Source organism: Gymnoscopelus braueri (genome assembly GCF_963280865.1).
Source record: "Gymnoscopelus braueri genome assembly, chromosome: 18".
NCBI classification, from domain to species: Eukaryota; Metazoa; Chordata; class Actinopteri; order Myctophiformes; family Myctophidae; genus Gymnoscopelus; species Gymnoscopelus braueri.
The window spans coordinates 30,549,425-30,565,184 of NC_137618.1; the positions used below are offsets into that span (position 1 = coordinate 30,549,425).

At 39.3% G+C, this 15,760-nt stretch overlaps 1 protein-coding gene across 1 annotated transcript; it reads right to left on the reverse strand.

Annotated features, from left to right (window-relative positions):
• Positions 1-448: 448 nt before the first annotated feature.
• tfcp2l1 (transcription factor CP2-like 1) lies at positions 449-15,721 on the reverse strand (the record flags this gene model as incomplete). Its single annotated transcript, XM_080412884.1, has 15 exons — positions 449-776; positions 1,218-1,269; positions 2,074-2,216; positions 2,840-2,922; positions 4,218-4,308; positions 5,217-5,310; positions 5,448-5,499; positions 7,132-7,235; positions 7,817-7,927; positions 8,133-8,285; positions 8,371-8,477; positions 9,177-9,282; positions 12,040-12,113; positions 14,308-14,456; positions 15,663-15,721. The coding sequence occupies 15 exons, from the start codon at positions 15,719-15,721 to the stop codon at positions 739-741; spliced, it is 1,416 nt and encodes a 471-aa protein (XP_080269010.1). The 3' UTR covers positions 449-738.
• Positions 15,722-15,760: the final 39 nt, after the last annotated feature.

Genomic DNA, 15,760 nt, shown 5'->3' on the forward strand with positions numbered 1-15,760 from the left:
AGATTGAATCTTAAACTCGCAGGTTGTACAAGTGGAACCACATTTTGTACACTAAAATTAAATTAACAATGAGAATGTTACTGTGTATGTATGTGTATGTGGGACGTAGTGCTGGAAATAATGGGTAGGCCTACACATAAATCCAACATAATGTTTCTTCATTTATCATTTCTATGCGTCTGTGTTTTTCTGTACGATGACTAGAATGTTTTAATCTCAAATTGGCCTGATGAATATGGAGACAATTCACTCATATGAGTAGAAAATTATAATACCACTTTCATTTTATTATCAATATCTTCTCATTTGCCTGTGAGGCAGAAACATTTACAACCAATTATATAGCATAACAATTAGGAATCAATAACAATGAAAATTCAAAGAAAAATAAAATAAACCAACCACAAGTTCCCAACAGCAAACTAAAAGCATTTTACTGCTGGTCTTGACATTCACTGTCTTTAGGCAGTTATCACTGATCTCATCCTGGAATAAAATGTCTCAGAATATACAGTACTATATAAAACATACAAAAATGCTAAAATATATTTGAAAATATATTGTTGACTCTGGAAATATATTTTCACCATATATTTTAGATATATTTTGGCAAACTCAAAATATATTTTCAAGCATATGTTTCCCAAAATATATAATGTGGCCATTGTCTGTATATGTAGAAATATGTGGCATCTGGATGCTAACTCTTCTGTCCTGAACTTGCTGATGGCCCGCTGCTCATTTTAAAACAACATGGTACCCTTCTGTGTTTTCATCTGTGAAACAGGAAAGACAGCACAATAAATGTATTAATGAATAAATGCAGCAAGAAAGAAATAAAGAAGGAAAACAATTCAATGAGTTGATTCACTAAAGGCCCTGACACACATACCTGTTTTTATAACAATATCAACAAGCTATATACCGAATACCGAAAGTCATTCGGTATGTCAATTTTCAATGTTGGCATTTCACTTTTCTATTGAAACCTGCAATAAGTAATGTTCTAAAATTGAATTGTTGGAATTCTTTGACAAAAACATTAAATTTGTGTTGGAGCTGTTGCCCTGTACGTGTCTCATCATGTTACTGTTTAAGTTGTCTGTTGATGTTGATGCAAAAGTTGATAAGTAGTGTATCAGGGCCTTAAGACTCATAACTCCTATAATTTCTACTTTGTTCATCATTAATTAATCATGAATGCTGAGCTGCTTCACCTCTCATAGTACTGATGATGAAACTGCTCTCATCACTGAAGTTCTGCACCATCTGGAATGAAGGAATTAATGAAATTTAACGATTCTATTAAGCCAAGGACAGACAGACAGACAGACAGACAGACAGACAGACATAGATATAGTAAATATCTTAACACCACAGCAATGCTACTGCAGGTAGAATTGCATCTGTTTGCCAATTATTCTGTTTCCTACAAGACAGGCAGTTTAACCAGCCGTTTTCTTAATAATTCCTAATAATAAGTGGCTGTAGTAGCTGACTAGTTCTCTATGAAAATCCGGTAACCCAGAAGGAACAAACCATTTAAACTTTAAACATATTTTGGTCAGTCATTTTTTACAGCAAGGCACCTAGGGGACGAGTAGTAGGCCTATAGAACAGCGATGGTCCGTCTGTCTGTCTGTCTGTCTGTCTGCAGCTACATGTAATCTTGCAAACATGCACTGAACAGATTAGTGTCACATTTCTTGTGCATGCTGCCAATAGGCAGCATGCAAGGTAAATCCCTGAATATTTCTTTTGTGTGTGATTATTTCTCACATTTTGGGAATTCATAATCTCAAATCCCACCATTATTAGATCCCTTCTCGTTTATATTTTGAAGCATATGACATTTGTTTTCTGTATGAGGCCACTTCAGCTCAAACCTAATTTATTGGATGATTATTTGACTAGCACGCTTTTTATGAATTTCATAAGCTATGCACCAGAGGGCGCTATAGAATAAAAATAACTAGTATTATGTTGTGGAGGCAATGTCATGATGTCCCTCCCTGTATGTATGGTTCCCAGTGAAGCTGAAAGTGCATTTAGGTGTCCTGTCAGTTGTTCTACCTCGTCAGTCACCAGGATGTGGATTCCAGTGGGTCCTTGTCTGTAGATGTGTGTGATCTGCTGTGGGGTGACGCTGAACAGCGTAGCCATCTTCTCAGACAGATCCAGCAGTGTGGGTTCCTCTAAGTACAAGGCATGGTAAACTACACAGGAGACACAAGACAAACCTGAGCCTGCGGCAGCAACACACTTTCACTGTTTGTCAACCGGTAGGTCGGGACCAGGGGCGTCATTTGGGGTTCCAGGGGATGGCAATTGCCACCCCCTCCCTACCGTTTGCATTTAAACATCAAAATGCGGTCTTTTATTCATATTCTCTCCACCTTATATGACACTTATTTTCTTTCTGCAACCATACATTCATTAATCACTTGGAAACCGTCTGCCCTATTTTGGGCATGTCATTACAGGCGGAAATGTAAACAGAAATTATATTTTTTTAAATCTCAAAATCAAAAAATATTTTTGCAACTTTTGAAATTGGGCTTAAGTGGTCACTTTTCTTTTGCCACCCTCTAGTCTTTTATGAAATGCTGCCAGGACCCAAGGGCAAAATGAAAAATGACATAATTATGAATACATTATTATTGTGTTATTGTTAAATATGAATGTGGAGTCATGACCCACGGTTAATGTAAAACCAGTGAGTCAGAGTGAAACCAGAAAAACTGCAGCAGATATCATGTGTATCCTGAGATTTTTTCCCTTATTGTTTTAATAATAAAATTGGAGATTAATTATCCAATCAACTTTCATGTACACCTACCATCTCCACCCCCTGGTTTGATGGACAGTTGGTTTCTGCTCTGTGGCTGACAAACGTAGATGGTGAGGCGAGGTTGGACACACCTGGAAATCCAGAGCAGGGAATACACATTATGGAAAGAAATTAAAAGCAAGTCCAAAGATCTTTATTAAAAATTTAGCAGCACAGAATTGTAGATCATGGATAAACCACAGCAGTAGATGGATTCGAATCACAATATACTGTAGTACACATCATAACTAAATAATCTAAAAGCCCTGCTAGTGGCCCCTAGAGGCTGTACTGCTCCTCACATCCAACCAGACCACAGTAGTTTGAATCGAGTGCCCCCCTTTAAACATCTTTTGTCCTATGGGGAAAGGCCATAAGGTCACCAAAATCAGTAGGATTCATCCTTCAATCTGCCATTTAAGTCTGAGATATCTTGTGTGCAAAGCTAACACTTCTGCCTGAGGCTGGTGCTAGAGTTCATCCACCAGGGAGCATGAATAATGCACAGCAAGTTGCATGCACATTTTGAGATACGATGCATGCATGTGTAAATTGTGGCCCATGAGTGGCGCTAGTGGAAAGCCTATGAAGTCATCAAAATAATTATGATTCATCCATCAGGGTGCATGAATGGAAATATCTTGTGTGGAAGTGGAAATTGTGACCTATGGGTGGCGCCAGAGGAAAATCTTTTGGATCACAAAAATCAGCATGAATGTGCTCAGAAAATGTCATGGTAATCTACCCATTCGATTTTGAGATATCTTGAATGCAAGTACAAATTTTGGTCTAAAAGTGCTGCTAGAGGAAAGGCCACAGGGTCACTAAAGCCAGCAGAGTTCATTCCATAGGGAGCACAAAGAAGAATTCCTTGGCAGAAAATCCCATTGAAGGTTTTCAGATATTTTGTCCAGGACCAAAGTGGTGAATGGACCAACCCACTGACTGACACTGCCCTTCTTAATAACCTTGTGTCAAGAGGCTATCCTGTGGAAAGCCTGGTTTCTGTTTACTGTTCAGTGTTGAGATCCAGTCCAGAAATGAAAAGGTATCACAAAACTGTGGTCTTGGAATCTGAAGGTTCCAGTTCGATTTGTGTCGAAGTGCAAGACATTGAACCTCTAGCTGCTCACGATGTGCAGGTTGATACCTTGCATGGTTTCCTTCGCCGTCGGTGTGTGTGTGAATGGATGAATGTAATGCACATTGTAAAGCACTTTGGAGAAATGCACTATAGAAATGCACCAATTACCATTTATTTTGTTTACAACTCCATACACTGTATCTGGTGAACACATACAGAACGTTTCCGTATCCGCTCTAGACCGTATGTGCAAACTGCAAAGCAAATTGATCTCAGTCTAGTCTCCTTCATTCGGTATCTCACCTTCCCTTGATGGTGTTGAAGAGTCGGATGCCGTCTGCTGGTCCACATATTTGGATCAGGTCATCTCTGCCCATGTTCAACAGGTCAGCACCTATACCAAGTTCACAGCAAGCCAAGACCTCTAACAGTCACACAAACTGCTCTGATCTGAACTGAATTAATCTAGCCTGAAAACCTCTGAAAACATCTACTGTGATTTGATCTGATTATAGGGTAGTTTATCGTGTAGACAGACGATTGGAGGTCTCTGCTTACTGATACATCTGGTGACATCTAAATTCAATGTAGTGTAGTCACAGAACAACTGCAAGAATGGCCACTAACAAACCTACGGCCACCTTCACCAAATATGAAGGACTTCATGTGTTTTTAAAATCTCCGGTAATTGTTTCCACCCAGTTCTAGCAAATATTGAATTTAGATGTTGCCAGATGTATCGGTAGGCAGAGATCTCCGATTGTCCGGCTACACGATTCTAAGGGGTGATCACACCAAGACGTGGCACTGCAGGCAACCGGCTGATCAAATAATAAATAACAGGGGAAAAAAATTATTCAAGCAGACTTCGAGTCTTGAATCTAATAAAACTTCATCTGCATTTTGCCATTGTCCCACCACATTGTTCTACCACATCTACCGACATCAAAACAGTTTTGCTAGCTAAACGTGTTTGTTGCTAGCAACAAACACGTTTTTTTGGGGGGGGGTGATCTCCCCTAAAAGCCTGATTTATACTTCATCATATGAGGGTGTCACGTGCCAAAATTAGCAGATATACAAGCTCACAATGCATCGCATCCGCAATGCGTTGTGAGCTTACAGATCTGCTATTTTCGGTCTGCAATGCCCTTGTACAACGGAGCATAAATTAGACATAAGGGTAAATACACAGACGCATCTATTGAGGGAATCCCTGAACTCTGTAAATGTGTAAAAACTGGACATCGTCCCAGGTGACAGAATTCCATAGGTCACTAGTTTCTGTGTGAGCTGTGTTACCTGAGAAGCTGGAGAAGAGCCTTGAGAAAGGCGAGAACCTGTGACGCTGAAGCCACTGCTGAGTGTCGTGCGGCGAAGACGACGCCTGGAGGCGCTACATGTCAAAAAGAACAAGAGCTCTTGAAATGAGTATAGTGTAGCATCCACTGTCTCCAAATAATGGCCTATAAAGAAGGAATAAGAGAGCAACAGCATTAACGCTTTTCACACCGAACTGCCACTCTTACTTACATCAGAACAGCCGGGAAGGAGCAGCTCCCCCTGCTGGTTTGGAGAGCTGTTGCTACAAAAGAACATGATAACGCTGATTATGAAAATGGTCATGGAAACACCTTGTCCTGACATGTATGTTCAATCTTCCCATTTATTTAGACCATAAACAATCAGGGGTTAGACATGTCAACCACTTTCAACTTGGCGCAGCTACTTTGGGCATGTCATTATAGGCAAAATACTTTTATATTTTGCAAAACTCTCACACTAAATAGTATAAAACAGGGCTTAGGCTAAGGGGTTAATTCCATAGACAGTTTTATTTCCTTTTCTTTCAGATGTGCTACATAAAGCCATGCTCTGTTTCGTTTTTAAACAAGACAGGGTCTGATAAAGCGCTGATAAAGCACTTTAAAGTGTCTTGCTCAGGGACACTTTGACACGTGGACATTGGTGGGCCGGTGGGCAAACCGGTGACCTTCTGATTATCAGATAGCCTCTCTCTACTCACTAAGCCCCAAGCTTATACTACCAAATGGTAGTGTCATGTAAAAACTGCGAAAATAGCCAATCTACAAGCTCACAATGCGTTCAAGTTCAAGTTCAAGTGGTTAAGTCTGTCTGTGGGTTTTATTAATATTTAACCAATGAGTACTAACAAGAGTTTGTGACTAAATAATAACTATGTTGGACCCAAATGGAACACAAGTTCTTTTTTTTTCATTTCCAGTTTTGGACAGCGGACAGCGCCAGGTATCTCTGCTTTTCCTGTTCTTCACCTCTGTCTTGCTTTCGAGTGTGTTTATACAGCCCACGGTTTTGTAGAACAGAAATACTTCGCAATGCGTTGAGTAACATGTCCTGATAAATGGCCAAGCACTGAACTGATACCATGGACTGACCTTCACCCTCTGTCTAACCTCTCACACATTCTGTTGCTGGGATGTGATGCAATTGCTGAACACCTTTATCTAGTTGAGTTGTTTTCAAGGTTGCGTTTAACCACTTTCAACCTGGTGTATTTTGGTTATGTCATTATTTAGAATGAGCGACCACTCCGCCCCGTCCATTGAGTTCAATGGACAGGTCCATTGAGTTCAATGGCCATCTTGGGAGGTTTTCAGCTATTACTTTCAGTGGTGTGACGTCACATTCTCTTTCTAGATTGTCAAAACTTTCCCAATATGTACTCAACTTTCCCCCAAATTATCCAAATTAGCAAAAATAGCAGATCTACAAGTGTTGTTATATTTTTATGGTTCCCTCAAGCCCGTTCACAGTAGGGGGCAGCAGCTAGAGGTTATGGCTTTTTGGGGATCCTTGGCATAGAAAAGTTTGGCAACTGTCCTAGTTTATATCATTTCAGTGACTATCACCCGCTTGGGTTAGGAACATTATATTAAACACACATGTGAGTTCCTGCAGCACCGGATATTACCGCTGCTCACCCAACACTGACAGGAAGACCAAAGTGGACCTTCACTGCCATAGTCAAGATTCATGTTTACACTCTGTATGTAAATATTCATTTTTATATTAAACACCAAATCACTTTCCTCCTTCTTAAGTGACAAACAACTCAGCCTTTAATCAAATACTTCAAAACGAAACCATCAAAGCCTTCAAACCACTCTGCCTGGTGGGATCGTTTATTGGTTTCATGTTGAAACTTCATTTTTGAGTTTTTATCCGTAGGACTCACCCATCTGTGAAACTGCAAGAGGATGGAGAACTCTGGTAGACAGGAGATGAAGTGCTGCTTGTTCTGCCAGTGCTGAGATTAACAGCATCAGGCCAAGGAGAACACTGATGGACAGTCAGACAGACAGACAGACAGACAGACAGACAGACAGACAGACAGACAGACAGACAGATTGATTAGATGGCTGCACTGGTAACAACAGACCTCAGGTGGTGCTGGTTATTACAACAGGCCTTAATTCTCACAACAAGCAGGTAAAGTAAGAGCTAAGAACTTAGAGCGCAGAGAAGACAGGCATTCTGAGTGAGCTGACATGTAAAGACAAACCCCAGTGACGCAGGACATCACTGTCTGTCCCCAACCAGCATGAATTATTAACAGAGGAACAGCACATATTAACACACACAAGTCAGCTGCCACCACGCTGTTAAAATGGAACAAAGATGTTTTCAAAATGTGTAAACATTTGGCAACATAAAAAAATGTTTACATTAAGATATAGCTAAAATAGCAGATCTACAAGCTCACAATGCATCACCATGCGTTGTGAGCATGCAGCTCAGCTATTTTCACTATTTGTTGTACAAAGAAGTACACAGTATACTACTACAACTACTACTACTACAATAACTATTATTACTAGTACTACTATTTGCATCTCTGCATGAGTTGTGTGTAGAATCACCTCTGTAAACATGGTGGTCTCGTGGGACGGCTGGTACTTGTCTCTGTCATGAAGACTCTTTTTATCCATCTTTTCTCTGTCTGTCTTCAGCTTACGATCAGCTCCCTTTGGCTTTACGACAAACAAATATGGATAAAAAGGATCCAAGGACATTTGAATTAATATAAATGTTGAGAAAAGTTTTTTTTTTTGGCCAACATCTAAAATATAGTATAGAAAGATATATCCAGGGTGCAAAAATAAAAATAAATTAATTTATATTTGCCTATATACAGTATGTGGAAAGAATGTCAAATGTATCTTTTCATGGTGATACCTTGAAGACTTTGACTTGGCAGCTGGAGGAGTGGATGTGGTCCAGATATTCTCCATTGTCATTCTGAGTGAAGGTGTCTACCTGGATCCTGAACGGAACACCCTTCTCTCCACCGTGCTTCCTAGGAGTAAACTCTGTACTGATACAGTTGACCTGAGAGGAGAGGAGAAGAGTTAAGGACTTCTACAGCTACTACATGATTATCATAAACCTTCCAGTAACATGTGATGATCAGTACCTGTACGAAAACAGATCCGTTCTTCGCAGGATCCCAGACGAACTCGATGGTGTTGAGCTGCAGAGGGTGTGCTTGAGGTTCCATGATTCCCACTGACAGAGGGATATCTGAAGAGAACCACATTGTCAGACATTTTGTTCAACTTACTCAAGGTCTAGGGTTCAGTTATATCAAACTTACAAGTTACAAAATGTCAGTAAAGAATACACAGCATTGTGGTTGAGTGAATAACATGCCCATTTTTATTGGTGACAGATTGTACATGATGATTATGCCTGGATGTATACAAATGGCGCAAACTGCGAACCCGGTCAGTAGTGCAGATGGCCATGTCAGTATTTAAGTCTATAAGTCTATTTATATGCTCTTCTACTGGTGATAGAATTCACACAGTATTGATGCCTCTATTTCTATCTACTGATGGCTCATACATTATACAAACCTGACCAGTTCAAGCGCAGATGGCCAGGTTGGACGTTAAGTCAACGTTTATCTATTTTAATTAGTGTTATCCTACTACTTATTCTGTACTTATTCTATACTCTCACCTGTATCTTTGTTTCATTCTTACTGCGGTGGTGGACAACAGAATTTCCCTCTGGATCAATAAAGGTCTGTCTGTCGGTCAGTCTGCCTATCTATCTGGCAACTATCTATCTTCAAGTAACATCATGTATTTAGTTGGAAGAACAGACACACACACACACACACACACTGATGAAGGAGTGTTGCATTTTCATTCAGTACCTGTCACAAATAAAGATTCACGTCTGCAAAAGACACAGTCAACATGAGTTGTCACTAACCGATGTCCAGTATTCTGTCTCCTGGTCGACTCCACCTCCATCCTTCCAGCTGCTGGTGCTCTGTGTACTGCAGTCGACGGTCATGAAACACCACCCGAACGATGCTCTGTGAACAGGTGGGACAGGGCGTCAGGGGGACCTCACAGTGACCTTGTAGGGGCAGCCTGACCTTGTGCCCCAACACTGCTTATAAACACCCAGTGACTGGGGTTTCTTCAGGCAGTGTTCAGAGTTTGTAAATTCACAATGAATTGAATCCCTGTTTCTGCCAGTCAACCCATGAACCCTAACAATCCCTATTCTGGGCATGTCATAATGGGCGAAACATTTGGTGAAAAGAGACGATCGTCAAGCACATGTTATGAGCTTGTAGATTGGCTATTTTCGCCTCAAGAGATTTGATTTAGAGGGGAAAGTAAGGGCCCAAATACAGGCCCCTGCGGGACCCCGGTCAATGAAGTATATAGGGTTTAAGTCACACTTTAAAGAACAACCACTAACCCCACGTGGTTGAGATAATTATGAATGGTTGAAGACCTTCCTCTGTGCTCATATAAATGAAAGCACTTGTTCATAAAGGTGGTACATTAGAGTTTACATCTAACACAAATTCCACTATGCCTTTCAAAAAGCACCAGCCATGTCCTTTTTCTGTGCATTCCCAAAAATATTCTATGATATATTCTACCTATGTATTTTACCTTTTTATACAACACTTTTTTTGATTGAGTTACATCTTTATTGACAAAAATGCAAAGTGCATGAACATATTTGTACATCTGTGAAAAGGATGAAATACAATAAAGCTAGAGAGCGTATTTCCATTGTGGTCCTTTAACTGCAAGAGAGTGTACTTGTATAACTGACCCCAAAAATGTTGACTCTATCTATCTTGGTTGTATTTTGGACACATAGTTCTGTAACCATCCGTTGAGGAGTAAGTGGTGGTTGTTTGAAGTGTGACACTGAAAAACACGTCAGACTTCTTCTCTATCTGGGTCTAATTCGCTGTTGACATAAGGCAGACAGACCCACGTCGTCTTTTATAACTTCTCCACAAATAAAACAGGCTGAAATTAATTTCCATCCCAGCGGAGACATTATGATTGATTAAGTTAATGACGACCTTTTAAAACCCGACCAGGGAAGGAAAATAAATCATAAAATGATCAACGACCGTCTGTGAGGAACATCTACCTCTGAGCCCATTAGAGAGGCAGCGTTCCACATGAGCGCCCACTAGGACCCAGAGGCCCCCAGACAGGGACACGTCACGTTTACACAAACGCCACCTGCCACGTTCTTGTGTCGCTCGGCTGCTGCCGGCGGCTTTATGAAGAGCAAACGACCGTGACAACCTGACAACACAGAACTCTCCAGTGAAGGCGTTTGTGTACGCAGTTAAATCCTCAGTGATAATTTAACATTTTAGCACTTTTTAGTACCTTTGAGTCGTTTTAGAACCCTGGTGACCAAACAGGTGACCACAACATGTAATTGTTTTTAGAAATGTGTTCTTTAACTTTTATATTTGTACATGTATGCCTTTTGTCTCTTCCCAATTCCTAAATCATTATTTATTTACAACTCACTGATGTTGTTGAATTCATTGTATTACTCGACGACAAATGAGTGCAAATGAGTTTAATTACTCAGTGTAATTTCGAGAATAAATTAATCTTGAATGAATGAACTAAGAGCATGTACAAATGGACCATTCCATTTGTACACTCTCAGAGATCGACATGACTCGGGGAAATAAGGAATTAATAAGAAACAAATGTTAATTTAACTATGAGTGCACAAATGGAACCAAATGGACCCTTACAGGTCCATTTAGTTCCATTTGCACTGTACACTCATAGTTAGACGTGACTCAGGGAAATAAGGAAATAAAATGGTTAAATTAACACTGAGGATTTAGGTAAGGCTGAATTCAACCAAATGGCTCGTCCCTTAATTTGAACTTTGACTGAGTATACATGTGTATTTCTAAGTCTTCTTATTGTATTCAGTCTCCTTTGACTCCCATCTGAAACACACTTGATAACATCAAAATAACAACCTGCCTGTTGGAAATATATGGCTACTAATGGGTTTTATTCATAAACCAATGGAATCTTCAATATACCACTTGTTTTTTTTTTTCAAATAATTAAACCTAATAGTTGTCAGTTGCACAGTAGAAAGGTATTTGAACAAAAGGTTTCAAACTTTAAGTGTCAATCCTTCTCCCGTCGTTCCAAACAGGTGATAAATGACATCCAGAATGAATATGAATAAAGTCCCACTAGAGGCAACAAACAGTCAAACCAGAATGCATCGAATAATAGAAAAGAGAACTTGAAAGTGTGTGTGTTTCTCTCTCTGTGTGTGCGTGTGCGTGTGCGTGTGTGTGTGTTGTCGGTGTGTGCGTGCGTATGCATGTGTGTGTGTGTGGGAGGGTGGGTGGTTGTGTGAACGTTAGTTTGTTTGCTTGTATGTATGTATGTGCATGTGTGCCTGCATGTGTGTGTGTGTGTGTGTGTGTGTGTGTGTGTGTGTGTGTGTGTGTGTGTGTGTGTGTGTGTGTGTGTGTATTTGCATGTCTGTGTGTGTGTGTGTGTGTGTGTGTGTGTGTGTGTGTGTGTGTGTGTGTGTGTGTGTGTGTGTGTGTGTGTGTGTGTGTGCATGTTTTGTGTGAGACAGGACAGCACTGATAGTACCACATCTGCAAGGATGGAACCCTGGCCCCTGACGGGGAAGAGAGGGCTGGGGAACCTGTTTGGTGACGGACCAGGAAGTACATAAAGACAGATAAGAGAGAAGAAGAGGTCACATTTAAGTCAATAAAAACAAATCAGACCAAATACCGGTGACCTACCTTTACATATCTGCTGCTTATATCTGTATACTCCACTAGTTTTCTGTATAGCATACGGATTTCGTAGGACTGACCTACATTTTAAAACATTAAAACAAACCTGATTAAAATTGAAAAATGGGAAATCAGTCAATCAGAAAAGAGGGGCATGATAGAAACGGAATCAAATAAAAAAAAAATCCCTTTTTATGCCAAATATCTACACCAGCCCCTAAAAAAACATCGCTATCTCTATATTTGTTTAGAATGGTTTAAATCATATTGGTAGCTGTAGGCTACCAATATATAGTATATGATATGATATTATATTATATACCAATAATATATAATATAGTAACACTACTGTACTACCAGCAGTTGTATTCATCATTCAACAAAGATAATAATAATGATAATAATGATCCTATCTACTGAGGGAACTGACAAAAATAGGTTGAGCATGATTATGCAAATTCAAAAGTATTTTTTATCCTACTGATTCTGAAGTACAATACTGATGCAGTTACAGATTAGCTAGCGCTACGCTAACTCCTGCAGTCTGACTCAGATTAAACCCAAACAGATAACAACAAATAACAACAACATGACATTGATGTCACAGTTCAACAACAGTCAGATTGGTTCAGTTTAGTGGTGAGACAGGAGAAAGAGAGACAGCAAATACAAGAGAAGAAGAAGAGGAGGAGTGAGTAAATACAAGAGAAGAAGAGGACAGTAAAAAGTGAAAGTCGGAGCTAAACTCTTAATGTTTTTTTTGTTTTCATAATGATGGCACCTTACGATTTCACAACTACTAAGTCTAAATTCAGACAAGCTATTGCATTGTAGGTACATTACTTCAAATGCTTAAAGGGATATTTCACTTTCAAACATGTTTGGGGTCATTTTAACATCTACTTGGGCTTTTGTGAACACCCCAGACAGTTTTTTTTAAGTTGCTTGATTCATTATTTGTTATTGAAAAAACAGTCTCATCACACATTAGAAGGACAAGATCTGTCACCAGAACCAAGGACGGGTGTTTTCAATGAATCTAACATGGTTAAAATGGAGTTTGAAGTTACAATGGGTTTGTATAGGAAGGGAAGGAAAACTGAATGAAGCAACTTAAAAACGGTCTGAGTGCTCACAAAAGCCAGAGTAGATGTTCAAATTACTCCAAACATGAAAAAGTGAAATATCCCTTAAGGATGAAAAGAATTCAGGCTGATAATTCTTATGTGCTATTGCTATTCATGTTCCAGAGATGTATAGTATATACTATCTCAGATTAGCAGTCCACTCCAAGTCAACTCCAAAGTCCATCCACAGGTTCCTGTGTCTCTCACTAGCTGTCTGTAAATTTGATGCCATCCAACGCTTTCAGTCTTAAATGTGTAATTTCTTTGACTTTGGGAGAGAGCTGTTGATGTTCAAAACATTTATTTCAAGTCAAGTCAGTTTTATTTATAAAGCACACTTAAAAACAACACTTTGACCAATGGCTTTACAATGAATATAAGGCAAGTCAGTGAAACATCAGCAATTCAAAGTAGGCTAAAATCAACCTAAACAGAACTAGTCCTAATCTTAACCTAATCCAAACCCTGGGAATAACAGTCACATACCCTCATGGCAACACTTTCTATGAAGCCTATAATGTCTATAATGCATCATAAACATACTTATAATGCATTATAATCTGCTTACAACAGTGTATAAATATAGTTATAACAATAACCATAACACACTGTAGCATTTTATCACGTATCATAAAACGTCATAATTTCTGCATGGACACTCAGATATTATAATACAGTATATTATAATTCTCATAGTTGTAATACATTATAGGATTTATAATGCATTATAAAACGCTTTATAATATGCTATGGTTATTGCTATACAAATTGTATTTATTAGAGCTTTTAACTATAACTATACAGTGTTATAAGTAGATTATAATACATTATACTGTACATTTGTTTATAATGCATTATGGACATGGGCTTCATAGACAGTGTTACCAAAAATATATATAAATATATAACATATCTATCTACCGGCTCACAATGTATCGCATTGTAAGCTTGGAGATCGGCTATTTAAAAATAATGTTGCCCTGGGCGTGTGTTTAAGAACCCAGCTATCAGAGGACTACTGTAGGCCTAAGCTTTGCGGTATGTATGGCTGCAGTGTATTGATTGCTCTCCATAGAATGCACATTAGGCCATGTGGTGCTCTGTTGAACCCTAGACTAGACAGCCAACATGGAGGACAGATCGCTACCTTGGTTGAGATAGGTGAGCGTCTCCTCTTGTTGTTTCACAGCTGGCGAGGTGGGTGAACAGAGAATGTTCTGGAACGCAGACCGCTTGGAGACGCTCTCTGCCAACTGTCTGGCTTCATCGTTTTTTAGGAAAGGAGCCAAGGCCTCCCTGAGTGCAGAGAGAAGGGTTAAACATTGAAAGACTTAAAGAGTATCTATCAGGGATTCATTCGAATCATCTCATCACAGGACCAAACTCAACAAAGAGCTGCAGCAAATAGACAGAAAATACAAGAACAGAGAAAAAAATCTCTGTAATTTATTGTTTGGATAATCTATCAGTGAAAATCTTATGAATACATAAATTTTTAAGCCAAATAGATAATATGATATCAGTTCCAAGATTACTGCAACTTTTGTCTACTTTGACCTGTCTACCAGGTTTAAATATTTACCAAACTCTCACTGCGCAACAGAAAGACACAGAGGAGCGTTGGAGTGAAATGTAGTTTAAATCTACCCTTTTCTAAGATGAACATGTCAGTTTGAAACTATATTGATTAAATGCAAGTGTGGTCTAATATGATATGTATCAGTTCCCATCCCTATTCTGGGGCGAACATTCGTCTTGTAGATCAGCAAAGGAGCGACCAAATATAAATCCCAGGGGGATTCCAGTCAACAAAGTATGTACGGTTTAAGTTTTTAAACCAGTGGTTCCCAAACGGTGTGCTGTGAGAAAGTCCAGGTGTGCCTTGGGATTTTGTGACAACCACACTATATTACACAATATATTCAAATAAGTTAAGAAAAGTTTTTTTTCCCTATACAGTATCAGTACTTTGTGTGCACTTGTTTCCCAAAACGGCTACCCTAAAAAATGTAGATATTTGAAATGTTTAATTTGGCATACTGTAAGTAAATAAAAATATATGTTTGTAGGGCGATACAGTATAAGAGTGCTAACACGTGTTATAGAGATTTCTTTGCACTGATATGAATACAGTGTGCCTAGAGATTTTGACTTGCTCTTCTGTGTTTGTTTGATTGAATACTTTATTAGTCAGAAAAGTAAATGTCAAACATTAAGGCTAAAATGATGACACAAAAAAGTCCTGTTTGTTTTGTGTTCCTCGGGCACATGTTTGAAAACTACCGAGTTAAAACCACGTAAACCCTCTAGTCTCAGTGAAACAGACCTGAATTGCAACTGTACTTGGACTGCTTTTTTTCCATCTACACTAAACCTCATCTCCTTAAAAAAATTGCAGATCTACAAGGTATTTTTGGCGAATATTCCCCCCAGAATAGACATGCTGGCATGCTGGGGTTCAAGTGGTAAAACAATATAAGTTAAACATGAATGTTTTCTTACCGAATGTAACTAGCAGAGTGCTGCTGGAAGGACTCAGGCTGGGAGTGCCAGAACAGCATGTTTTCCACGGTGGCTTCGTCTTCGTCTTCTTGTCCTTC